Raw genomic sequence first — 25,670 nt, 5'->3', positions numbered from 1 at the left:
AACCCACCTTTGGTACCCCAGTGACCTCGAGCCCGATTGTGCTAAACCCACCGACCTTTCGCTGCAGCTTACTGATGTTCAAAGTGGAACTTAAACCATACGGCTACACCTTCGTCAGCAAGGGGACGCTGTCGGATGGTCTCGAGTGACTGCAGCACGAGCTCATCTTTTCAACTCCTGTCAGCACTTCGCCATCCACGATCCGCTCTGTTGCACCGCCAACGGCGCTAAAGGAGGCGGTGCCAGGCCACAAGTATCTCAACACTATAAACAACCTGGCCAAAGTGCTTTGGAGCCAGGGGAAGTACTCGGAGGCGGAACAAATACATCGGGAAACATTAGCGCTAAAGGGAACGGTACTGGGCCGCCGCGAGCATCCCGAAACGATCAAGAGATGGCGAAACCTTTAGTCGACTATCGATGCTCGCGTATATGAATTGTTAACATCGTCACTGTACAAATTCAAGTGCTCATGTAAGGTTATCTGGCTTCGAGGTTACACGCGACTAATTCATGTCGCCCATCGTTTGTCCAGATCTTATCGGCCTAATCTGACTTATCGATTGCATTATCGCTTACCCGTTGTAGGCAGCAAGGCGCTATGGCCACGCCCAGCCCCCGACCCCTTCATATTCTCTTTCTCTTTTTTTTTTTCCAGATTCCCTTTGCCGCTCCACTCCTTTTTCCGATGCACTCCCCTTCCCGGACTTGGTATTTAATTGATCCACTTGGGAAACTTAGCCAACGTCCTCCATCATCATCATTGTCTCTAGCGCCTGCAGCCGCCAACGCTTTGGTCATTGTCGACTGAACCACCCATTCCCACTCCGCAACGTCTCACGCTTAACCCGTCGGTTGCGCCGGATGTCGGGTTATCTTACAAAAAGCAACAGATACACGGAGAGTATCACATCGTCCTTGAAGGTCGACTGGAAATCACTGTCGACGGCAAGGTCATTATCCTTAAGGCAGGAGACCCCACGCTCTACGTCCCATCAAAAGCTGTTCATAGCATCCGGAGCTTCCCCGGCGAGAGGATGGTCGCGCAAGAGAGAGCTGAACCTCCAGGCATGTACAAACTCGAGTAAGTGCCAAATGCAGTCAGATGCAAACAGAATTGATCTCTACAGTGTCTTATTTGCTGTTTGAGTCATGAGCCTGTCTATTGACCATCCGGGTTCCCCGGTGCAAATAGGTACTTCAATGACGCACTCTCGGCGGGCGTTTTCAAGAAAAATAAGGCACACCTCGTCCGCGCGCTCTACGATGGTGATGGCTACCTGCCTCTAGCCTTTGGTATAAAGCCCTTGGAGGAAGTGGTACGTGAAGCATCGTTCTTGGCCCTCAATATTTCGCACGATAGGTGATGCGAAGCAGAGTAAACTGACGAACTCGTTACATAGCTCATGTGGATGATCGCAACCTTGGCGCGGGTCTTCGCGCCTGCCAAACCGAAACTACTTTGAAATCAGGGCCACCAATTATCAGTCCAAAAGCATCATCTTCACTCAACTGGCCAGCTGGGAGGGATGCTTAGATTGGAATACAATACCCTTAAGGTCGCACTATATCGAACCGTACAAGCAGCGAGAAATATAGTATACCTGGATTGAATTATCATGCGCCTACGCTCTGTCTTTGATCATCAGGGAATTTTTCTATTTTTGCCTCGACGATGAGCAACAAGGTCAACGTTGCCCGTAGCGTCCATACATAATCTACGAGCGCTATTCGTACTCTGCTTACTAGTTCGCATACAACCAGACCGAACAAAGACGCAGAGGAGAAAACTGCATAACTCAGCGAGCTGCCTCATTTCCCTGCCCTTTGTATCGATACTGACCAGTTTGAGGATGTATCTCTGTTTCTTCAGCGCTTCAATCTCGGGATCCAAGGGCAGGGTCTCCCAAACTTCTTGAGGCACCATACTTCTTCGAGCGCATGGGTCACGCCACATACCAATATGAGTTCATAGGCTAATCAACGCATCTTCCGTTAGCTCGCCCAGGAGGGCGTTTTGGGTATCAAACTCGATGTTCTCATTGATATACGCGCTATTGAATGTGGCCCATTTGAGATCATGGCGTAGCACCTGATCACGCACGACATGGGAGCCTTCCTTGTTTAATGTTAGTATAAATAGCAGATCAATAAGGACATCAACACCCGGATCGCAGCGGCACTGGCTACGACGGCCACGGGCGGTACGGTTCAAGAGCAGACGGACCGGCTGATGGACGTCGTCCTAGAAGCAGTGCACGTGCTGACTCCTAAAGCCAAGCCATCGCCGTACGCGAAACGTTGGTGGACGACAGACCTAACGCAACTCCGACGCATTTATACTTACTGGAGGAATCGAGCTCGGACCGAAAGAAGGGCAGGCTGCGCCAGACAGGACCTAGAAGTGACGGCGAAGGGTGCGGCAAAGCAGTACCACGAGGCCATCCGGCATCAAAAGAAGAAGCACTGGAACGAGTTCCTCGCCGACAACGACAACATCTGGAAGGCAGCCAAGTACCTCAAAGCGGGCGACGACACGGCATTTGGGAAAGTCCCCCAACTGATGCGGGCAGATGGGACGAGCACCTCCAACCATACGGAGCAGGCGGAAGAACTGCTTACCAAGTTCTTTCCTCCGCTTCCGGACGAGATTACCGACGAAGGGGACCGCCCGCAGAGGGCGCCCATCGAGATGCGCGCGATCACGATGGAAGAGATCGAGCGGCAACTGTTCGTAGCCAAGTCCTGGAAGGCACCCGGGGAGGACGGCCTGCCGGTAGTTGTCTGGAAAGAAGTGTGGCCGGTGGTCAAACAACGGGTTCTCATGCTGTTCCGTACGTCGTTAGAGGAAGGAGAGCTACCAACCCAATGGCGCCATGCGAAGATCATACCGCTCAAAAAGCCGGGCAAAGAAGACTATACTATAGCGAAAGCCTGGCGGCCGATCTCGCTGCTATCAACACTCGGGAAGGTGATGGAGTCGATCATTGCCGAAAGGATCTCGTACTTAGTCGAGACGTTTGGGCTCCTTCCAACCAACAACTTTGGGGCACGGAAACGACGGTCAGCAGAACAGGCGCTCATGCTTTTACAGGAGCAGATCTACGCTGCCTGGCGTGGTCGGAGGGTCCTCAGCCTCGTGAGCTTCGACGTCAAAGGGGCGTACAACGGAGTGTTCGACGTTAGGCTTCTCCAAAGGATGAAAGCGCGAGGAATACCAGACCAGTTGCTCCGATGGATCAGCGCTTTCTGCTCAGGTCGTACGGCGACGATCCTGGTGAACGGACACACGTCCGAAAGCCGTAGCGTACCACAGGCGGGTCTGCCCCAAGGGTCCCCCCTGTCTCCGATCCTTTTCCTTTTCTTTAATGCAGATCTGGTACAGCGGCGGATCGACTGCTACGGGGGCGCTGTCGCCTTTGTAGACGACTTTACGGCCTGGGTCACAGGCCCAACAGCGCAGAGCAACCGCGAAGGGATAGAAGCCATCATCAACGACGCCCTCGCATGGGAAAGAAGGAGCGGTGCGACGTTCGAAGTGGACAAGACAGCCATCATTCACTTTGCCCGCCAACCGTACAAAGCCGACCCGGCACCCTTCACCATCAAAGGACGGGATGTACGGCCCAAGGAACACGTCAAGATCCTGGGGGTTATCATGGACACGAAGCTCAAGTACAAGGAACACATTGCCGAAGCCGCGGCCAAAGGGCTGGAGGCCGTCCTGGAGCTGAGACGGCTCAAGGGCTCTCCCCTGCCACGGCGCGACAGCTTTTCACGGCGACGGTGGCGCCGGTGGTGGATTACGCGTCAAACGTCTGGATGCATGAGTGCAGGTACAGGGCAGCGAAACCCGTCCACCGCATCCAAAGGATAGGGGCTCAGGCGATTGTGGGAACATTCATGACCGTGGCTACGAGCGTGGCGGAAGCCGAGGCCCACATTGCCGCGGTCCAAGACCGGTTTTGGCGGAGGGCAATTAAAATGTGGACGGACATCCACACCCTCTCACCGACAAACCCTCTTCGCAGCAGCACAGCGCGGATACGGAAGTTCCGGAGATACCATCGATCGCCATTCTATCAAGTAGCGGACATGCTGAAAGACATACCCATGGAAGAGCTGGAAACCATCGAACCGTTCGCACTAGCCCCGTGGGAGAGCCGGATAAGGACGATCGCGGACGAGTCGGAAGCGGACTTTAGCGTCGAGCGTACAGACTGGGCGGTGCGCATTGCGGTGAGCAGCTCAGCCAGGAACGGGCTAGTGGGCTTTGGTGCAGCCATCGAAATACAGAATTCGATTCGAGGGGACTGCCTGCACTTGGCCCGCGCCATTACACTCGGTGAAAGAACAGAGCAGAACCCGTACACGGGAGAGCTAGCCGCTATAGCCGACACCCTACGTTCGTTGCCGAAGCTCCGGTACCGCAAGATCCTGTTCGTGACGAGGAACAAAGCAGCGGCCCTTACACTGAGGAAGCCACGTCAACAGTCTGGGCAACGACACATCGGTGAAGCCTACAAGGCCATTTCGAGCCTGCGAAGGGAAGGAAACAACATCGTCGTCGCCTGGCTACCAACGCATGAAGAGGACGAACTTATGGATCGCGCGAAGAAGGAAGCGAAGACCTCGACACGGCTAGGTGCCGAACCAGGGACCAAGATGCCAGGAGCAAAATCGACAACACTGAATCTTGCATGGGCCAAACGGAGTGCTTTGACCAAGCTGCCGGAAGGTGTCGGGAAACACTCCAAGCGCGTCGACACAGCTCTTCCAGGAAAACACACGAGGCAGCTGTACGACCGACTTTCGTGGAAAGAAGCCAGCGTTCTGGCCCAGCTCCGGACAGGGAAAGCGAGGTTGAACGAATACCTATATCAGATCAAAGCGGCACCGACCGACCAGTGCGAATGCGGACGAGCGAGAGAAACGGTGGAACACTTCCTCTTCCGATGCAACAAATGGACAACATACCGAACAGAGATGCTACAGTGCACAGACACCCACAGGAGCAACTTGTCCTTTTACTTGGGTGGCAAGTCACCCTCAGACAATGAATTCTGGGCCCCAGACATGGAGGCCGTACGAGCGACGATACGATTTGCCATGGCGACAGGTCGGCTGGATAGGAACCAGTCTTCCCACTAACGCGACTACTACTAACAACCCGTGCCTCAGACTGCAGGCGCCGCTTCAGCTGCCGAGGATAGGATGCTGGACACTTGAAGAAAGGCCTTCAAGCTGGCCTTCCAGGAAACACTACTAACACACGGGATTCCGAACAGGAACGTGCTGACGGAAGTGGAGTGACCAACTGGAAATGGGACATGCAAAGGCTTCGGGTGATAAGGAAGCGATTCATGAATGTACGGTAGATTAGCGTCAGTTGCCCTTTCGGCTTTGCCGCCCGGGCGTTAATAAATTGTGTGTGTGTGTGCATTACTTGAAGTACTCCATAAACGACACGTTGGGACGACTTGAATGCGCTTGTGAGCCAACTATGATATACAAAAAGGCCGAAGTTCACGCGTTCACCTCATGCAGCTTTCAAGCGGACCCTCTCACAGGCAGAACTGGTACAGAAGAAGCACTGGACCTCCTGGCCTCGGGTACCAGTCAACCTTGGACTTCAATTGGTACAACTCCCCTGTCGATTCTGCAATCTCTGGCGAAATTATCGCCGAAGCGCGAGTGGTACCCCGAAGACAAAAGGACAATGAAACGTGAGCATTGGGATGCACGGCATCCAGTGTTGAACCAACATGAGGCTTTCCGACCACTAGTGGAAATTATACTCCAAAAGTCGGCAAATTTAGCAGTCTTTGGGACTGTCAATACCACGGCAGTAACCAAACCTGTGTCGGATGACCCTCACTTAGCAAAGCGATCTTTAATTCGTCGGCATCTTCACGAAAGATCGATTGAATCACTCCCACAGCTGAGAGATGCGGAGGATCTGAGATATAGATCTCGTGGTACCCCAAGTGATACCAGCATCAAATACAATAACGCTACGGGATAGTGGAACTAGTGAGGGCAAGACGTCTTACGATGGCGACTGTGCAGGATCTTCCTGGAGCCTTCGCACAACGCGCTTCCATACACGGCTATTCGGAAGAATCGGAACAGCTCACTCTTAGCGAAAGGCTTGAAATAGATGTGTGCAAATTTTGGGGGCCCTTGGTCAATCAAGTACGACGATCAAGATGCGAGTACGAGGTGATATTCCTCTTGGCTACTATTTCGTTCCGAGTCAACGCACCTATGGCACTATTACGCACAATCGCTGCATTCTTCCTTTACCAAGAGTTACGATCTCTCGACTACCCCTTGACCTTGGAGTACCAGCACTTTAACCCGGGCCAGAGACCTACAGTTGAGAGTATATCGCGATTGATTGAGCCATTCCGGGTGTCTGGTCCAGCAGATCTACCTCTGATGGAGTTTGCCAGTGCAAAGGCAAAGAAAAAGCTTTTCCAAGCTCGGGCTTCCCATAAGGAAAAAGCGGACCAAAACTGCACAGGGTTTGCTGAGCACCTTATCCGGCAATGGCCATGTCAAAAACCTATACTCGCAGGACTCAAAGAGTCAAGTCTGTTGGACACACAGGCGGCCCTTTTGGCAGTACTTCCTGATTGGCGAAGATTACACGACAACCATGTTTTCGTGCAGCACCTTGAAAGCGTGCAGAAGCTGTTGAGCGTCAGATTTTCAGACGCTGCCATTTCGAGGCGATGTTTCGTGGTAAACGACGATGTGTTCAGTAGGCCGCCTGGGCGATACATCATACCGCGACTCGGTAAAGATTTGATGAAGACAGCTGCGTATGGTCCCTCTGTTCATGCTGATAGTGTTGTCCAATCTGTCTTGTGCTTAACAAGAAAGAATGCCAAACATATTCCAGCTGTCGCGGAGCGAGACTTAGCCATCCGAAAGGAATTGGAAGATATTATCCGACGCATCGATAGCCCCGACTCAGTCATTTCGGCAGCCTATGCAAAAGACCTTCGGGGCAGTATCCAGGCTTTGAGATCTCATAGGGAGAGAGAAGCTACTATGGATGTTCGAGCCCTACCAGGAATGAGTGATATTAAAAGCTGTATCAGCCAGCGATTCCATGCTATCGATGTCATGCTACGCCAACCAAATCGGTTGGTGACAGCAGCGCAGATCCAATGGCTTACAAACGGTCGACTTTGGCCGATTGTGACGCTAATCACTCTCCTCGAGCAGTTGCGCTCAAGTTCGAAGGTGACATTCGGAACTGGGTTGAAAGAAAGTATTGTCAATATGGGACTATCAATAACTGCCTTACAACGTGGCAAACGTATTGAGAAGTATTATCGGGCCAAGCAGGATTCTCGTGTTGAAGAGGAAGCGAAGAACTTTGGACACTCGAACTGGTCCCCGTATGAGCACACCGACTGGCTCCTACTCGAGATTGAGTCAGAGATCTTGATCCGAGAAACGCAAGTCGATGTTGCTCGAGCGATTGCCACCCCAAAGGCTGGGAACAGTGTTTTGCAAATGAACATGGGCCAAGGAAAGACATCCTGTGTGATTCCAATGGTTGCGACAATGCTTGCAGATACGAAAAATCTGGTGCGAGTTATTGTACCCAAGGCTCTCCTCCACCAAACCGCCCAACTTCTGTCGACCAGTGTTGGCGGTCTGTTTGGTCGGCAAGTCCGCCATATCCCATTTTCACGTAGAACATCAACAAAAGAAGACGTCATCAAGCTATACCGCTCGCTGCACCGCGAAATTCAGAGGCAGAGTGGTATAATGTTGTGCGTCCCTGAACACAACCTCTCATTTATGTTGAGTGGGCAGCAGCGGTTGCTGGACCAGAGGGTTCCAGAGGCAACTGTTATGCTGAGAACACAAGAATGGTTGAATATAACCTCACGAGATATAATGGACGAGAGCGATCACATTCTCGCGGTGAAGACGCAGCTTATATATCCTTCTGGCAGCCTTTGTTCAGTCGACGGCCACCCGACCCGGTGGTTGATAATAGAAGCTGTTCTTGCTTTGGTGGACATGCACCTTTACACTCTCGCCAATAATTTCAGCCATTCCGTACAGGTTGTCAGACGACCGCAAGGTGGCTTTCCTCTGCGAATTTACCTGCTACGATGGGACATTGAGGAAGAACTGATTCGCCGCCTGACCAGCGACATTCTCCAAGGGCGAATGAGTATCTTGCCTTTGGAGTTGCTCGGGCCGGAGGACAGACTTGCAATCCGCGAATTCCTCTCGGGCGGCAAGATGCGGCCACAATCAGTTGACCGCATTAACAAGCTTTGTCCCGATCAAATCCATATCCGACAAATAGTCTACCTTCTCAGAGGATTGCTCTGTCAACGAATATTGATCTCGACGCTAAGGAAGCGATGGAACGTTGAATATGGACTCCATCCAGCCAGAGATCCTATTGCAGTTCCATACCTTGCTAAAGGTGTACCAAGTGAACAGTCCGAGTACGGCCATTGTGATGTCGCGATATTACGTGAGTGGTTCATGGAAGTCCGCTCTTTCATAAACTTCCCAAGGCGGGCCCTGGATTCACCCGATGATGCAATGTTGTACTGACCTCATGATTACCGTACAGTTACATGTTTGTCCTTTTACCACGGCGGACTGACCCAGGACCAGACCCGCGAAGCCATCGAGCAAATGCTCAAGTCAGACGACCCAGCCAGCTTGTACGAGAAATGGATTGATGAAACGTTGCCCGAATACCTGCGAGATTGGCAGAGTTTGAATTTCGACGACCCCCAACAGCTAACCCAGATATGGTTCTGCGTTCGCTACCGTGTTACCGTCATAGATTACTACCTCAACACATTCGTGTTCCCCCGACATGCCAAACAGTTCAAGGTCAAGATCCAAAGCAATGGATGGGATCTTCCGCTCACAGCTTCCCGTTCGGGTGTAGGAGAGAGCGTACGATTCAAGGGCACGACTGGATTTTCAGGCACGAACGATAACAAGACCCTTCTCCCGTTGAACATCAAACAGGAAGATCTGGAACCTCTCTCTCAGACCAATGCGGAAGCCCTGACCTACCTTTTGCAACCAAGATCTAGAAAGTACTTCATGATCGCAGATTGGAACGGAAATCGCCTGCCAGAGGTCAAGTTCCTGCGAATGCTGAGCAGGCACCGGTACCGAATCCTTATCGACGCTGGTGCTAGCATCCTAGAAATGGACAACTACACATTGGCAATTACGTGGCTTCAAGTCGACAATTCTGCCAGCGCTGCACTTTTTTTTGAAGGCGACAAGCCAATGATCGTCTCCAAGCAGGGCGCCAAGACACCACTACTTGCAACGCCCTACGTCGACAACCTTGATGAGGTCCTTGTTTACTTGGACGAAGTCCATACACGCGGAACGGATCTCAAATTTGGTCGTGACGCTCGCGGCGCCGTCACTCTCGGACTTTCGCAAACCAAAGACAAAACGATTCAAGCTGCCATGAGACTACGCCAGCTTGGCACGACTCAGCTGGTAACCTTTTACGCCCCGCCCGAGGTTGACCGAAGTATCCGCGATATATGCAGGAAGAAGGACTACGAGCGGATCCAATCACCCGATGTATTACAGTGGCTTATGAACAATACGTGTGATGGCATCGAACTATTGCAACCATTGTACTACGCGCAGGGGACAGATTATTGTCGCCGTATACAGGCTGAGCTAGATTATCCCCGTTTCGTGAGCGACGATGATGAACGAAACGCGTATGTCTCTGCCATCAAGCAGAACGAACGCCAAACGCTGCAGCACCTGTACGGGCCACAGAGGAAGGGGAAATTAATTGTCGCGGAGATACGAGGAAAATCACGACTGGCACCATACATGAGAGAGCTGGAAGCCCGCCGGAAAGGGTTCCAGGATACGGGTGCTGCAGTACACGCTTCGGCTTTGCAGGAGGTAGAGCAAGAAAGGGAGACCGAATATGAGATTGAACTTGTCCGACAAGTAAAACGACCACCCTCATATTCCCCCCCACCAGTTTCCAGGACTTTATCGAGACTTGGAAATCTTTGCCAGAACGGGCCGTATGCCGGGAGGCTCTGATTGGTTTGTGCCCATGTTCCGTGCCCTCTCTCGGACTGGGCTTGGAAGGAAATATCGGGTGCGTCGGCATCACGTCGGGTTTCCACTTTACCTATCAGGAGAGTTCGAAAAGACAGTAAAGGTTGTCGTGGAGTCCTATAGCGACCAGTTCATGAGGCCCGTTCAGTGGGTTCTCTACTCGCCATCGTCTCCCACAGCTGCCGTGGTCACGCCTGAAGAGGCCGAGAACCTTATACCCATGCTGAGGGGTGCAGAGGCCCCCACATACCTGCTCACATATGCTGCGCCAGTTACAAGACGCATGGCTTGCTTCAACTCGCTCAGGTTCTTCAGCATCCCGCCATTACCCGAGAGCTGGAAAGCGCCCACCGAACTGGTAACACTATGCGTTATCCTCCGATAACGCTTTGTCTCTTCTTTATATACGGGGCATGTGCTGATAGCGCGAGCGATAACTTCCCCAAATATGGTATCAATGCAGTCGCGCTGGCATCCCCTTAAGATAAGGTGCGGCCGAGGCAATATCTGTGACCCACCAGGCATTGAGACATATCTTAATCCTGCATCCACCTCCAGCTTCACCCCAAACATTCTCCCAAGAAAGCTTTCTGCTTTCTGGTGCGCAATCGGTATTGTCAGTTGACATGCTATTTTGAACATTTGCGTATTCGGAAATGACATAGATATGTCGGAGACTTCGAGATTTTGATCTTTGGGGTCTTTGCTTGTCGTAATACTATGCCCTAACTCATCGGCAAATAGACACATAGTTTCTTTGAGGGATGCATTGACAAAGGGCTGTAAGAATTCGGGGCTCAGGATAGATTCCTGGGGTACATCTATTATCGGGGTTTGAGTAGGGACGGTAACGGTTGTCCTATTCGGTGGGTGGACGTTGTTCGTCGACGTGTTGGATCCCGCATCGTCATCTGGAGCTGGGCTGCTATCATCGGTACGGGCTCCTGTGCCTGAAAAGTTGTAAGTACGACGCTTCATAACGATTCTTTACACCTACGGCGTTTTTTCTGAGCATGAGATTGTTCCGACATCCTACCATCTTCAGGACTTCGAATACGCTTTCGAAATAGCGCTTCGACCTTTCCCTGCAGCTCGGTTGGTACCAAAACTTTGACTTGATGTGCTAGTTGTAATGCCAAATGCGTCCGGTCCTCTAGAGGTAAGTCCCTGCTGTTGAGTTGCTTGAATAGCTGCTCGCAAGAAGGCCTGCCTGCGAAATGGTTGGATGACTTGTCCGTAAGCGACTTGATTACTGAGTATATGAACCAAGTCGGGCGGCCACCTTCCTTCAGGATGGTTTTCTCAACAGTGTCTTCTTGAGCATTGGAAACGGACTCCCAATTCACTCGAAGCTGTTTAGGTCCTTTATCCCATTGCTTGTAATTCTCCAACTGGACTTTGAAAATGGAGGCGACTGATGTGATAAGTGAGAGCTGTTGATTGCTATCCATAGTTTGAGGCAAACTTGGAATTGAGTAAAATAGAGATTGATGCCAGACTAGTAATGGATGATTGGACAAATGGGAGTTTGGGAATAGGAGATTGAGCAAAAGAGAGGTTAGAATGGGAGGTTGAGAATGGGAGATTGGGAAGTAACGGTTTTCATGTGGGGCGATACTTGTGGTTCCCCTGTGGCTCAGCAACTTTTACAGAACTTGTCGCAGCTGATAGGCACAGGAGATTGCACGGGAGATTGAGACGGGAGACTGAAAGCACAGGCCGGGACAGCCCATGGCTGCGTGTCATGATCGACCCTGCAACCTTGCCGCATTCTCGTGTAAGTCAAGAACCCAGGCTAGGGACCGCAGTTTGCTGTTTGCATATCGAAAGCCAGCGTTCTCAAGCTATGGTACTCCCCCCTCCCCCCGTTTCTCCCCTCCCCCATTCCCCTCTTCTCCCCCGAGAAACTTAACAAGCCACCCGAATTGATAGCAATCCTTGGCTTGCATAGAATCGACACCTTGCCATGGCGCTCTCTCCGCGTTGTTTGGGTCAGCACCTGATCCCTCATATAGAGAGCCTGTCCAGACCCCGGCTATGACGGAGCCCCATTGTGTGAGCTATGTCCGTAACGTTGACCTTACCTGCTGTTACTAGTCTGTCTCTGCTAGCTCCGGCCTAGGGGGCCCGTATGCAACAACAGCCAGTGACACCGCAACCACCCAACGATATCCAACCGAAACATTTCTCTGAACCGCTTTCAAGCCCGTCCAGCATGAACCCTAATCGTAGCGCTGCCCCTTTATGTATATGCAAGCCATCGTTCCATCATCAGTCTGCATCGATGGTGATCCCTGATCCAGAGACATCGTTTTTAAAGCTATATGCCTCTTAATGGCTTACTGGCCTGTGGTAAGTATGATATCAAAAGTAGCTGCCTCACATGCGGCCACATCCTTGAGACCAGGCCATTATTCTCCCCGAATCAGTCGTATGAAAGTCACACCATGCCGCTTTCTGTAGAAGGCGACAAACAAGATACTCGAAGTGTTGGCAACCCTCAGCTTGCATGACCATCTAGTTGGAATCCAGACCTGATCCCTTGTCTGGTAACCCGTCAAGACCTTGACCATAACGGAGGCCCTTTGTTTGATCTTTGAGATATCAGCTCGGACCGCAGGGTTACTTGCCCTGAGCCGTACCCTGACCCCGGCCTATCACCCATCGTGACTGCTCAAGGGATGCTTCGGCCATGATCCCGGATGTGGACATCATGCTCCCCGAGGATCCTCGCATACAGCTAGTTCCAAATAGTGGCTCATGCAGGTCAATGGACAATTCAGTACTGTGCTCTGGCTAACATGCTGTCGAGCTGCTCGTTCTGGTTGCGGCTAATGCAAGACAGACCTGTTGATTGAACCCGGGCCGTGACGCTGCCCCTAGCCACCATTACTGGCCTGTCTTTGCAGCTCCGTCTAGGAGGCAGTATGTAGCAACAGTCAGTGGTTGGTCTTGTTTACCGAAGCCATCCCAGTGATATCCAACCGAGATGTTTTTGAACCGCGTTATGACCCCTGATCGTAGCGCTGCCCCTTCACGTATATGCAAGCGATCGTGTCATCATTAGGCTATGTCGACAGTGATCCTAATCCAGGAACATCATCAGTTTTTTGTTGTCTGGCAGGGTCTAAGCAAAAAACATATAGCAAGGTTCGTGTAGAGTATAGGAGGCCAATAACAAGCCCGGCCGTTCTTGGAAGCAACCACGAGATACGCGTATGCATCTGCAAGTCACTCCCGAGTATTGTCATTCACCCGTACTATGTATCCTGCACGAGACCATTCGCAGTACAGACCGGACAGGATCCTCGGGCAAGCTCCCCGGTCAAGGCATCTTCATGCTTGGTACCAGAGAATCGTACCCCGAGAGTGTGCAGTGACATGCATTTGGCTACAGGTTTGGTAGGTGTGGTTACTATTGAGGCCAATATGCTAGAAGAGGTCATCATTAGAACGACCCGGCGATTTATATAAGCTATCTTAAACTATCATTATGGTGAATTGGTTCGGCTACTTTTCTACCTACCAAACCACTGCAGTCATCTTTGCTCTTCTGAAAGAGATCCTACAAGCCATCAGGGTTAATTTGCAGAGAGCCTAGCGAAACGTGACGGACTGAAGCTCATCCAATTAGGTCTCCAGAAAAGAAATTTCGGACGCGAAGGCGACCCTACTTCTCACTATCGTAAGTCGTTTCATAATTATTATAGCACCATTGCTAACGGTACTAATAAATTTACGAGCGGCAAAGATGTACGAGACAACGACATATTACCGTGGAGGGGAGGAAGGAGAGGATACCGGTGATGTGAGGGGCAACGGCCCAACGGGACCAGTGAAGGGCACGAGTAGGCTTGTTTAACTATCATCTTCTTGCGTGGCTGGCTTGGTTGTATGGTTGAACAAATACTATTCTTTCCCATCCACCCAATCCCAATCCTTCTCGGTGAAAAACTTTATCCAGACGAAACGCTCCTCCTCTTCATCTGTTGTGGTTATACACATATCTTTCTCTATGATAGATAGATGTAGCCGATTATCCGACTGGAAATACTCATCTGTCCTGTCCCTGACAAAACGTGGTAGAGTCTGATCTGATTGAGTCCTTAAAAGATGCATGACGGCGCTGATACGGGCCTTGAATTCATCTTTCGGGGCACCAGACTGTAGCGACAATGCTACGGAGTTGAAGCGCAGAGGTTGATTAACTCGCTTCTCGAGAATTGGGTGCTATTCAAGTATGTAAGCGAAGCTTCTTAGCTCTGTAGGAAGCTGCTTACAATGAATTCACCGACATCAGACACTAGGTCAACGAGTTCGGGAGGAAACTGTTCAGCTATTTGTGCCACTAGCTTTCCCCTTTTCAACGGCTTCTTTGGGCATCCGTTCCAATCGAGCCGCCAGGTGCCTTTCCAACGTTCTTCCAGATCCCTCCGTAGAGGTATAAACGTTGGCTGATTGACATATACGAAACTCTCGAAGTCGAAAGTCTCAGGTCCTACCGCACGCATGGATTGACTCGGAGTAGCACTCGAGTGAAGGTATGCACTGCCCCCTGAGTTTGCTAAGTGAAGAAGGCTTTGAGCTCCATCAGAAACGTCGTCCCTGCCATATCCATCCGGGATCCCAGGTATGGCAGGCCTCACACCAGAGTCGTGATTGGGTACGTCTGCTGTCCTCCTATTGCCTATATGAGTTGCAGCGGTAGAAAGGTTCGTTATATTAAGTGACAGATTGAACGTGTTGTCCGCTTGGCTCCTGTCTTCACGAGAGGGGCCCTTCTGCGATCCTAGAGCCAAGCTTGGAGTTACTCTACCAGCAGGGAGCTCAATCAACTGTTGCTGATTGGTAAGCCTAACGGCATCGTTGCATCCCAGATTTTGCGCAAGCCATAGTTCCCAAGATTGGCTTGTTAAAACATAGGATTCTCCATTTGGCCTCGGCTCGGATGCATATTCCTGCGCTTTCTCAAAAAGATGGCCTAAAAGGACCACGGTGAGTCCTTTGAACTGGCCAGCAGCTGTGTGGATCCCCCGCTGCTCTAGGGACGTGATCAGATTCTTGCGATGATCGTCATATCCATCTGCCAGGGGCCAATGTTCTTCTAGCCTGGACATCCGTTGGATTAGTGCGGATGATCTTGACGAGGTGAGGACTTACGTTGACTTTGGGATGTCGCGGTTCGAGAACGCTATTAGTATATCAAGGTTTCCTAGGTCGGATAGAAAGCGGCAGTAGCGTTTACCCTTGCGAACTTCTGATTCGGAAATTTGGTTCCCGTTTGTCAGCGAAGCGGGGACATCGTCACGCCCAAATATGGTTGCCAGCATATACATGCCTATCAGCCCAACTCGCCTTTGTCTCAGCTGCACTTCCTTCGCCAATACATCGGAGCGGTCTTTTTCCAGCTGTCCCTGGACTAAGCGGAGGAGGACAGATGGGAAGTTATCTTCTGGTTCTGTTGTATATGGGTCGAGGCTTTGGCAGGCTTGCCTGCGAAAGAATGTATTGGGGTCTTGCGCCCAGAGGCGGGTGAAAGGCAAAAGCTCTTGAACAGGAACGATCGGAGAGTTTTTATTTTTGACTCGTCCTAAACGGCTTTTCCTGGTGCCACCGGGTATTGAGGCATCATCTCGCGTAGTTGATAGGGTACCGGGTCTTGGCGCTTCATCGATGGTAGTTGTAGATATGGGGTTTTGAGTCTTCGGCGGCGTCCGTCTGCGAGCAGGCCCCGAGCATTCGCCGGTAACCTCTGAGAGAGTCCGTTTTCGTCTCTTCGATGGTAGTTTCGTGATGGTAGGGTTTGGGGTTTGGTCCACGGGCTCCGCGAGGCATCTTCGCGTCGCTGGGGGTAGCGTGTGGAAGAGGGAGCGAACAATGCCGATGAACTCCTATAGACATGTGAGCATTTGAAAGCAATATATATATCCTGGCTACTTACCGGTGCCTCCAGAAGTTTTCCCTTTCTATCATACACATGGCAGATGCTTGTGAGTCGGGCTGCCAGAAGTCGAAACTCTGTCATTTCCATGATGGTTATCTGACGACAATGCGACATCTCTTCCGATAACAGAGTCAACGCTTATCAATGGAGTGGATCACGCTACGTCCAATCTTGTCACGTGAAGTAGAGAAGATCCAGCGAGTTTCATTCCAAAATCTCCCCACTGAGGTCTCGGCTACCTTTTCTCAACGTACAAGCAAGCACATCTTTAAGCACCTGGATGATAGTATTACATGCACTACACCTACTCTTGAATTTGTCAAACTTGAAACCCCGAAAGATAATTTCTATTCCGACAGTCTCCTAGGTTTCTTCCACCTAGATGCAATGCTTGTTGTCCTCCATGAGAAAGCCCCAGATACTGGGCTTGCACTCCAGTGCGACCGGACCATAGATCTCTCAGAGTGAAGTGTCGGTCTACGACATTTGGCCAAATGTTGTGGAAATTCGCTCAAAACGGCAAGCAGGTTTCAGCACGGACCAAGTTGTCTCCATATGCCATATTTCATGTCCAAGGCTATCTGCGCGGGACCGTGCAAGGCTTCTATCGGTGTTGTCTCATCACATTTCCAACATCTACTCTTGGTAGCTAATGGCTGATGGGTATTTTATAAGCCGTTGTCCGACGAGATAGTTTATGGCGCACCCATTCATCCAAGCATGCATGCAACTCTTCTCTCTGAAAACTCCCACCAACCCAACATCACAATCCGCCAACATGTTTGTCCCAAGGTCCAGCCATACAACTCTTTCCCTGAACAACCCTCACCAACCGCCGTTACCATTCACAAGTCCGGGCGAGGTTGAACGTTGGAAAGGGCCATATACGGCGGTGTGTGTAACCTCTTGCGCTCATGATGTGAAGGTGGATGTGGCCACTCATCGACATTCATTGGTATGTATCTGGTATAAACTTGCAAGCAATGAACGTGTATGTCCGGTCCGCCGCCGGCCGGTCTCACGACGCATGCTCGATGTGTTACCCTCGCCGCCCCATAACCATATGCCCGGCCCATGACATTGCTACCCGAACCAAGGCGCACGTCGCTCGTTATCAACTGGCGGGTAGCTGCGTAGGCCCGCTTTTCCTAGGCATCTACACCGCTGTGTAACTGTGTGATGTAACCCGACCTAATTGCCCGAATCAGCTACGCGGGTTACTAGACGTATCCGTAGCCCGCGAAGGGAGGACGGACATACAGTAGTGACGTCGGGTCAGGAACGACTGTTCCTACCAAACGTGGCTCTGATCCAGTACAGAGGACCATCGCCAGTGAATCGAGCCCTGAGAGGTCCGGAAGTTGAGCGGCGACATGGATTCGATGGGCCTCTGACTCTTGAGGGCCGTAGCAAAGGCGGATCCAGAGACGGAGAGGTCGAGCTATGCCGTCCCGCAGCACCTGAACGCGGCGTCGGAGATAGCTCTGCCTCCAAACCCAATACTACCTCGTTCCTCTGAGACTCGCCTGCCCGTTCCCCCTCGACCGACGCTCTGCAAATTGGGCAGGTGTTGTGCTCCTTGAGCCACAACACCACACATCCATAATGAAACCAATGCTTACACGGTAACACGACGACTTCATCACCCAGGCCTATATCGTCAATACAGACTGTACACTTCTCTTTGGCTTCAGATCCCAGCATCCCCTCCTCTAGCTTTTTCCTGGGTAGCCTGGATATCGTCTCGTGGGACGCAGGAGGCGCGGCGTTCGACTGGGGATTATCCTCCATAAGACTTGTGATGATACGATCCAAGGCCTCCAGGGAGTGGACTGCATCACCATGGACAGCGTTCGGGTTGTGCACTGTCAAAAGCAGATGATGTAGAATAGCAGAGAGGTCCATTCTGACATCGCCGGGGCTGCTATTACCACCCGGGAACCTCGGACCGCCGAATCCTTCTTGGTCATCCAAGCGTGGGTTTGGACGGTTGGGGAGCGGGGGGGACAGACGGTCCGTGACTGAATATATCTTCAAAGGCCCTGTGAGTTCTATCAGCACAGGTTGACGTGAAAGACACCAAAGCAACCGCAAGATCCAGGATGGGGGGGCGAAGAGATATCGTACGATTGGAAAGGATCATCTGGCGGGCCAATGTTGGGACCAGGTCGGAATGTTCGACGGCTGCCACTGATTACGGTGACCCTGCTCACTCCAGAGTGTGCTCCCGACTGAAACCTGGCCACGGGGACTTGCGAACTCGCCACACCCTCTCCGGCCCGTGCAAGGATGGCCTGGGGGCCGTTCCGACGGATTGCACCTGCCCCGTTGATGGTGCCCAATAGTTCCGGAGACCTTCTTATGGCATGCCCGCTGCTGTCTGGCCTAGCAGGGTCTGGAGCGCGGGGGCCTCGCCTGTCTGTAGACCGGCGGACTGAGCGGTGACTGAAGCTAACACTTGATACATACTGCATATACCCTTCAATTTCGTCTTCACCATGATCGGACCCAGCGCCGCGGAGGTTGAAGTGGTGGGAGGGATGGAGTGGGCCTAAATCAGGGACATCACCCTGCTCTTCTCTAGGACCATTGTCTGGACCAATCTGGCAGGATATCCGTTAGCTTTGACGTAACCCAATGCCCGGAAAGCAAACCTACTATTTCGGTGGCACCGCGCGCTGCCGGAAAATCAAAATGCCGAGCCTCTGTGGGAGCGTTGGGTGCCATGACCTGCTACCTCTCGTCTGCGGCCGGCCTAAGGAATGATGTGTTAATGATATGAGGGTTCGGTCCAATTGTTACGAACTCCGTTGTGGCGCGCAGGGATCTAACCGAATGAAGTCCTCGTCTCGACTCCTTCGTTATTGTTAAAGTCGTCGTAAGATGGCTTGTTGCTCTGTGTGCAATTGAGTGAGTTAGGTAATACTCGTTTTTTATGCTTATTGTCCAAGGTGGACTTTGGTGGAAGCAGACTACGCCTAGGACAGGCCTTGAAACGGTATGATGATGTCTTTCAATGAAATCATTCCAATTACTGTAGCAACCCAATTCACGACCGGCATGCAACTGACTGAGTCGCGACTAGGAGTTGCGATGATTCAGGACCATGGCAAAAGAGGCCTTGTAGAGTCTAGTAAACTGCCCAATTGCTTCTGGGAGCTTTTTTGTCTGAACTGCCACCGCGACAGTCAGCTCCAAGCTGCTCTTCTGTCCAGGGTGTAATCCACTGGCCCACTGTTGGCTCTAAGTCAGCTAGAGTTACAGGGCTTAGCGGTAGCGGTACCTATCAGCGCCAAATATGCAGCCCTACAGAAGTCTTGCTTGGTGATGACTGTAAGCTGCGGTGGGGCAGATGTAAGCCTCAGGATGCAGAGCTGCTGATGGCGCCGCCGGTCCAAATGTGCAGAGCCAGCGAACAACAGCGCCGATATTGTTGAGCTCCGTTGTTGGCCGTGGCGCGCTTGCTACACGAGGCACTTTCAGGCCTCTCTAATTCCCCCCGAGTAGTACGCAGAAATGATACTGGGAGGCCAAACTACCATTCTGGTCCGCTCGACCGTAGTATCCTATTGTACCCTTATCGACGTGGTACGCCGATTCCGAATGAAACCAGAATCATCCAGTAACATACAGTACTGTCTTTTTGCTGCTTAAACTCGAAGAGTCTCACGGGCTGTTTTCGCTCCTGAGTTTTGTTGGCTTGATTGTGATGCAGAATGGGAACCGTCCTCAAGTGGCACTGAGAGGCGGAATGGACGCCGGACAGACAGCTTGTGATGCATCATGTCCTGATGCGCAGGACAGAGCCTGATGTTCCCACCGCTCCGCTTGTAACGTTCCGATAGAGGTCAGTCGCTTCGGAGCCTGAATCATCCAGCAGCATATTCTCTATCGCCGCATCCGTCGAGAGCTTGAAGACTCTCGTGGGCTGTTTCCGATCCTGGCTTCCATAGTTGCCCGCAGACCTTTGGCCTACTGGTTGGAGTGCAGAGCCAGAAGAGTAGCAATGGCGCACTAGCGCACTAGCGCAGGCAGCGGGCCAGGCCTAGAACCCACTGTTGTTAGCGTAGAGCTGGTTCGCGACCCCGCGTCATTTTAGGACCAACTGCCCAATCCTCCTGAACTGTACAATAACTTCTCCTCAAGACACGCTGAAGAGAAGCTGGCTCGAGATTCCTCTCGTCAATATGGGTTCAGAATCGGACCAGCAGCTCCCCTGGCGAGGCTCGCCCAACTCGAGCTCATCATGTTATCAACGTTTCGCACCCGCAAACCAGCACTTGCTATATCTACCGTTACGCGGGACGCTATTGTAGCTTAATGGACACTCCAGGAATACGGAAACTACCAAAGAGTGGGAAGGGGACGTAGGTTTCGCTAGTGACCGTACATGATATTACAAAATAGAGACATGGAACCCATATTTATCGAGGCCCCATAGAGCGCGTCTGGTTCCGTACGCCCTCGGGGCAAACGATCAATAATGGCCGACGTCCGGAACGAGACAGCCATGGATGTACTTAAGGACCGCTGACGCGCAGTACCATCATTCCTCGGGGTCTGGTCAAGATGAGATTGTCCATCCCCGTCTTGCTCGCTCCCATTGTGGGTGTGTTAGGCTTGGAAGTCTCACCTGGGGACATTGTCAAGTTCGAGTTCCAGGTGGGAACGCTCAAAGCCATAGGCTCCCTAGAGTTCGAACCTGATTACTGCCCCCACACACAAAGCTCGCCGCAACAAACGACGACAACCACTGAGAGTTCCTTGGATGCCCCGGCCACCAACGCCAACACGGGTGGGGCTCAACGTATCACGAGAACTGTAATACAAACTGTGTTTGTCACCATCACGGATTCCACCCCCAACCCAACTACAGTCCTGCACTCTGGCTCGGTCCGGACTGCAAGCGCCGATTGGACAGGTAGCGCAAATGAGACAACCCGCACTATGGGTACCATTGGTACGATGATCAGTCTCATGCCAACTAACAGCACGTTCGCCAATGTCTCTTTTATTCGCTCGCCGACCCCTACGGCGGGTCTAACGGTCACTTCAGATGGAAATACTCTAAGTCAGCCAGTCTGGTACTATTTTACGATGTTGATAATTGCAAGCCGTGTCTTAGGTATCTAGATAGAGCGATACACCATCCAACTTCACGGATTTCGAGATGAGCGGGTACAAATACCCTCGCTCCCAAAGCGCGACATTGCTGTCGAGTGCAGTAACCGATCCCTCGAGCTCTGCTTTCTCAGGAAGTGCTTTCAGTCCGGCTTCGCAGTTCACATTCTCACCGAATCCGGACTCGGGGCGATTTGACCAGACTCGACCCTCCCCGGGGAGCACGCACATGCAGCGGCCCAAGAGCCAGGCTTTGGGAAACTTTGATCTGGATTTCGACCAAGTACAGTCCTCGCAGCCACCTACGCCTCGCTACAGCCTTTCCGCGACCGCTCCTCCATCCGCCGTAGAATCGCCAGTCCACGAGATAGCCGCGCCGACCTTTGGCATGGACAGTGCAATCTCGCCCAAGACGTTGCATCGAAGCAGGAGCAACTCTAGTCTGGGTATGAGGTCGGCAGGGGGGGGCTATCTCCTCTCCGACATCTCCTTCGCAGGATGATGCCCGTCTTGCAGCCGGGAATCTCTTGAACTGGATGCAAAACACACAGGCTGGCTTCGTCAACAACGAAGACCTCTTCCTAGTCATTCGTCTCACGAAGAAACTAGGTCTACAGCAGCAGATACCCGCATCCAAGGGAACTCCGTCCTCCACCCCTCTCGGGGGACTGTCGAGGATCCCGGAAGGAGACAATGCGACGGCTGCGAGCTGTTTGCAGGTGGGTAGTGTTGGATAGGTAGGGGGCAGGAAGGGCGTAGCAGAGCCGATGAGAGCTTCGGGCTTCCGTACTTGTATTGGGCCAGACTTACGAAGATCCGGACCGCTCTAGGTCAAGGCACGCGCTAGGGGTTGGCGATGGTGCCTGGAAGCACACTGATAGGTGGGAAATCGTATCTACCTTGCTGCAGTCGGTCGTAGCGTCTCTGCCCAGTTCGAGCCGACGAGGTAGACAAACGACTGCTATTTTCCTGTCGGGGTAGAGAAGCCCAGAATAAACTTGTCGGTTGCTGGATACCGAAATTAGAACATTCAAGAACCGTAGTAGGTATTCCTGGCTGAGTGACGCGTAGCGTGTTCAGGTCCATTTTCCACGTTCGGGACTCTCCAATTCGTCGATGGGGCCGATTTAGTTCCCTTGCATGCCATGTCCAGCCTAAAGACCTGGTGGGCAGGGGGAAGAGAATTGAGTCCACGGTACCTATCGGTAAAGTTGCCCAAACTAAACTAGGAGGCTAATGAAATGTCAGAAAATCCGATCTCCCGGAAGAACCCAGTTTATAGCTTCAGTGGCACAGTTGATGTCATTTACATGATATAAATGGTAATAATAGAGTACCAATACTTCTTGAGCACTACTTTCCAATTGACGGTTGATGAAAGCACGAGAGCCGAGGTTATGAAACGATTTGACAATAATAGCCGAACAGGACCTAGCTAACCTCAAATCTGCGCCTTTTGGACGGTCTGCCTCGCTTCCGGAGAAGCTCCATTTGTTCATACCACTCTGTTTCTGAGTACATCTTGAGAAAGATTTCACGGACCTCTGGTAGCGCGGTTCGTGGCAGGTCCTGTAGCGAGACACTCGAAGGTCTCCAGTGAACTTCACCCCGACGCGGTTATATCCCGACCTTCCGTCTGCCTCAACCTTTCCAATCTGATCATACCCAGACCGGTCCTCTGTCTTCGCATCGCCCTCCGCCCCTGCTTCCCCAACGCGGTGGTATCCCGAGCGGCCTCTCACCTCCACCCGATTGTATCCGGATCTGCCGTTGGTATGCATCTGGTCCTCAAGAAGTTCTTCAGGCTCAGCGGGGCCATGGCTGTCGCGGACAACGAAAGACGGGTACGTTTCTACCGGCTGAGGAAGGGCGTTGGCGAGGCCATTGAGGCCAAGCACGATAAAAAGACTCAGGATGGAAGTCTTCATCGTGCTGAATAGCGATAGGTCTAGGAGAGAAACGATATCAATGTATATGATGGGAGCTGCGAGATAGGAAGTGATATGTATTCAGAGTGAACTGGGAGTCTTTACGGAAGGTTGGTCTGTATGGGAATCAGCCTGGTGCATGCTGGAGAAACCACTCTATTGTGTCTCATCGACTCGGAGAGAGAGAAGGCCCTTTATACATGGCAGGACGAAAGGTCATCTGGTATATATCTGCGAGGTCGCGAAACCTTACGAGAACGGAGCTGAACCGCTTTTGACGCCGCAGTTCGGATATCGCGGGTGGTGCGCCCAGGTAGCCATCGCAGAATAGCCCCGCTCGAACCATTTATATCGCCTTCTGCCCAAGTCCAGAGGTTCTAGTTCGCGCCAGTTGACTCTGAAATGGGCGGAGCGTCGGGTCAGGCCCGGTTTGGGGTGTCGGCGGCCGTATACGAGCTACGGTGCTGACAGGCGTGAACCATCCAAGGTCCGATCTGATACATAGACCGCTGGCCGCATTGGATACAGGCTTCCTTTAGTTCTTCCCCCGAATGGTAGATGTGAGCCAGTAGTATACTAACATGCAGTACCGGCCCATAGTCCGAATGAAGAGCTGGGAGCAAGATACGTTTGACTGGGCTACGAAGAAGCACTTCCTAAGTGGGATGTCCGTTAGTTTCGCAAAAGCTAAATCATAATTGACAGGCTGCAGTACAGTACTGTGTTGTGCTATTTCATTTCAAAGCACCACTGCGGTGGTTCTAGACCTCACAGAACGGCTCACGTCGCATGCGGCTCTTACCTCAGGCGATAGTCGCGGCACCAGCTGTATCCAAGTGGCATAACCCATCAACCATCTATGCAATGTATATAATCTCCGTAGTGTGAGGTTCCGAATAATTGTGCCCGACAGCAATCATGTCTCTCAAGCGCATGCCAGACTTCTGCCGTGACCGCAACCTTGTGACGGTCCGGGCAAGGCCCCCGCTCTATATCGACCAGACAGCGCATAACCACTATCGCCACCTAGGCACCAACGGCAGCGGCTGGCTTGGAATGCACCGGTCGGGTAGCGGGCACGTCGTCCAAGTCCGACAGGCCCCCCAATTCACGGTCTCGGAGTTGGGGGTACTCTCCGAGATCAGCCATCCCAGTATTGCACAAGTCCTAGTGATCTACTGCAGCGGTCGTATCACATCGGTGGTCCATGAACACTTGGATTTGGACCTCTTTGCCATCGCGCCACTGCAATCCGAGGTAGAGGTTGCGACTGTTATGATGCAGGTATGTGTGCTGGGGTTGAGCGAAATTTCTAGATACTGACTGGCGGCAATAGATCGTATCCGCCATCAGGTACCTTTTGTCCCTGCCTACGGATGCCCGCGCAGCGGATGTACGTGTTGCGTCAAATGGGACGGTGAAAATAAGTAACAGACCAGTATAAACACATCGATGAGTTGATCTAATGATGGAACAATAGCCCTCGACCTGAGTGGAAGACTATCGACAGACCTCAGTCGCCGAGGAGAAATGCATCGGTTTATGGTCTCGTATGTGGAACAGATCATGGCGGGTTTAGTTCGCAAGGGGTTTTACTGGTCCTACGACGCTGCGGATTTCCTGGACATACTATACGCAGGACAGTTGCCGCCCATGATTGTAAGAGATCACAGCATGCCATACGAACAAGAACGGCTGACGCTTCACAGCATCCCTTCCTCCACAAGTCGAGGTCTTCTGCTTGCTTGCAGGGTGCTGTTCGTTTGGCTGCGCGCGAAGCACTGGTGAGGTTGGAGTGTATTCGGTACGAAGGAGACAGGCATGGCCTTTGCAGAGGTGTAGCAGTCAAGAGAGGTGCCGGTGGTGGAAGAGGGAATGCAACATCACTGCTAGACTCATTGGACAATGATGGGACTAAATTTCTGCACGCAAACGCCACCAGGCTGCCTGACCTGCGTGGGTAAATGCGGTCCTGGCAGCCATGTATCGCGAGAGCCTGTTTAACTGTGGAAGGCTATATGGTGATTGCTTATGGCATAATCATAGATGACGTCGTTGGGCTGGAGTTGAATGCCTAGTGTAGCTCAGATAGGGGTAATTGTACACAATGGCGAGAGTAGGCCTCAACGATGAGAGCGCTAATGGCTACCGTAAGCTAGACACGAGCTCAGGTATATAAATGACTGGCTTCTCCGCTAGATGCTCCTCCACTCTACCTCGTTTACAATATAAACAAACTCCTAGCACTCTGTACGCTCCCGTCATACATCATCTCTTCAATGACGGTAACTGTGGCAGTTCAGCGTGGTCACGCTGGAAGGCGTCTACCACACCGACCACGTCTATCCATTGTAGTAATTCTCTCCATTTACTACCCCGTTTTGAAGAGCCTGATGGGTGCGCTCGACACCAAGTCACTCGTATCTTTATGCCAAACTTGCAATCCTGTGTATGGAACATCAACACTAAACTGATGCCCTTCGTTCACGACCCTCAGGCCTTCCGCAGTATCCTCGGTGCAAGCGAGGCCTTGATCTATGGCGACTTTGCTACCGAGTTCTTCTCTC

The 25,670-nt window shown here is 52.0% G+C and overlaps 5 protein-coding genes across 5 annotated transcripts; 3 read left to right on the top strand and 2 right to left on the bottom strand.

Moving 5' to 3' along the window:
- Positions 1 to 6,054: 6,054 nt before the first annotated feature.
- PG998_014447 (uncharacterized protein) lies at positions 6,055 to 8,164 on the top strand (the record flags this gene model as incomplete). The annotated part of the gene is made up of 2 exons (XM_066881263.1): positions 6,055 to 7,793; positions 8,092 to 8,164. 2 exons carry the CDS (start codon positions 6,055 to 6,057, stop codon positions 8,162 to 8,164), a joined length of 1,812 nt encoding a protein of 603 aa, XP_066723794.1.
- A 2,400-nt stretch (positions 8,165 to 10,564) lies between these two features.
- PG998_014446 (uncharacterized protein) lies at positions 10,565 to 11,561 on the bottom strand (the record flags this gene model as incomplete). Its single annotated transcript, XM_066881262.1, has 3 exons — positions 10,565 to 10,739; positions 10,841 to 11,060; positions 11,108 to 11,561. The coding sequence occupies 3 exons, from the start codon at positions 11,559 to 11,561 to the stop codon at positions 10,565 to 10,567; spliced, it is 849 nt and encodes a 282-aa protein (XP_066723793.1).
- Positions 11,562 to 13,988: 2,427 nt separating this feature from the next.
- Positions 13,989 to 16,166, bottom strand: PG998_014445 (uncharacterized protein). Its single transcript, XM_066881261.1, has 4 exons — positions 16,052 to 16,166; positions 15,271 to 16,001; positions 14,391 to 15,219; positions 13,989 to 14,340 (listed from the first exon to the last, which is right to left on the bottom strand). The coding sequence occupies exons 1-4, from the start codon at positions 16,139 to 16,141 to the stop codon at positions 14,020 to 14,022; spliced, it is 1,971 nt and encodes a 656-aa protein (XP_066723792.1). The 5' UTR covers positions 16,142 to 16,166; the 3' UTR covers positions 13,989 to 14,019.
- A 4,457-nt stretch (positions 16,167 to 20,623) lies between these two features.
- On the top strand, positions 20,624 to 21,677 carry PG998_014444 (uncharacterized protein; the record flags this gene model as incomplete). The annotated part of the gene is made up of 2 exons (XM_066881260.1): positions 20,624 to 21,014; positions 21,280 to 21,677. 2 exons carry the CDS (start codon positions 20,624 to 20,626, stop codon positions 21,675 to 21,677), a joined length of 789 nt encoding a protein of 262 aa, XP_066723791.1.
- A 2,344-nt stretch (positions 21,678 to 24,021) lies between these two features.
- Positions 24,022 to 24,595, top strand: PG998_014443 (uncharacterized protein; the record flags this gene model as incomplete). The annotated part of the gene is made up of 3 exons (XM_066881259.1): positions 24,022 to 24,387; positions 24,440 to 24,496; positions 24,584 to 24,595. 3 exons carry the CDS (start codon positions 24,022 to 24,024, stop codon positions 24,593 to 24,595), a joined length of 435 nt encoding a protein of 144 aa, XP_066723790.1.
- Positions 24,596 to 25,670: the final 1,075 nt, after the last annotated feature.

The sequence above is a fragment of the Apiospora kogelbergensis genome, assembly GCF_038363985.1.
Source record: "Apiospora kogelbergensis strain CBS 113332 chromosome Unknown utg000011l_segment0_segment0, whole genome shotgun sequence".
NCBI classification, from domain to species: Eukaryota; Fungi; Ascomycota; class Sordariomycetes; order Amphisphaeriales; family Apiosporaceae; genus Apiospora; species Apiospora kogelbergensis.
This window is presented reverse-complemented; position numbering and strand designations above follow the sequence as displayed.

What these genes read in the sequence shown, in the direction of transcription:
- PG998_014445 (XM_066881261.1), bottom strand. Translation starts at nt 16,141, where the DNA reads ATGGAAATGACAGAGTTTCGACTTCTGGCAGCCCGACTCACAAGCATC. An exon ending in CGCGACATCCCAAAGTCAAC is followed by an intron (nt 15,220 to 15,270) that starts GTAAGTCCTCAC and finishes ACGGATGTCCAG; the next exon opens with GCTAGAAGAACATTGGCCCC. An exon ending in CTGATGTCGGTGAATTCATT is followed by an intron (nt 14,341 to 14,390) that starts GTAAGCAGCTTC and finishes ATACTTGAATAG; the next exon opens with CACCCAATTCTCGAGAAGCG.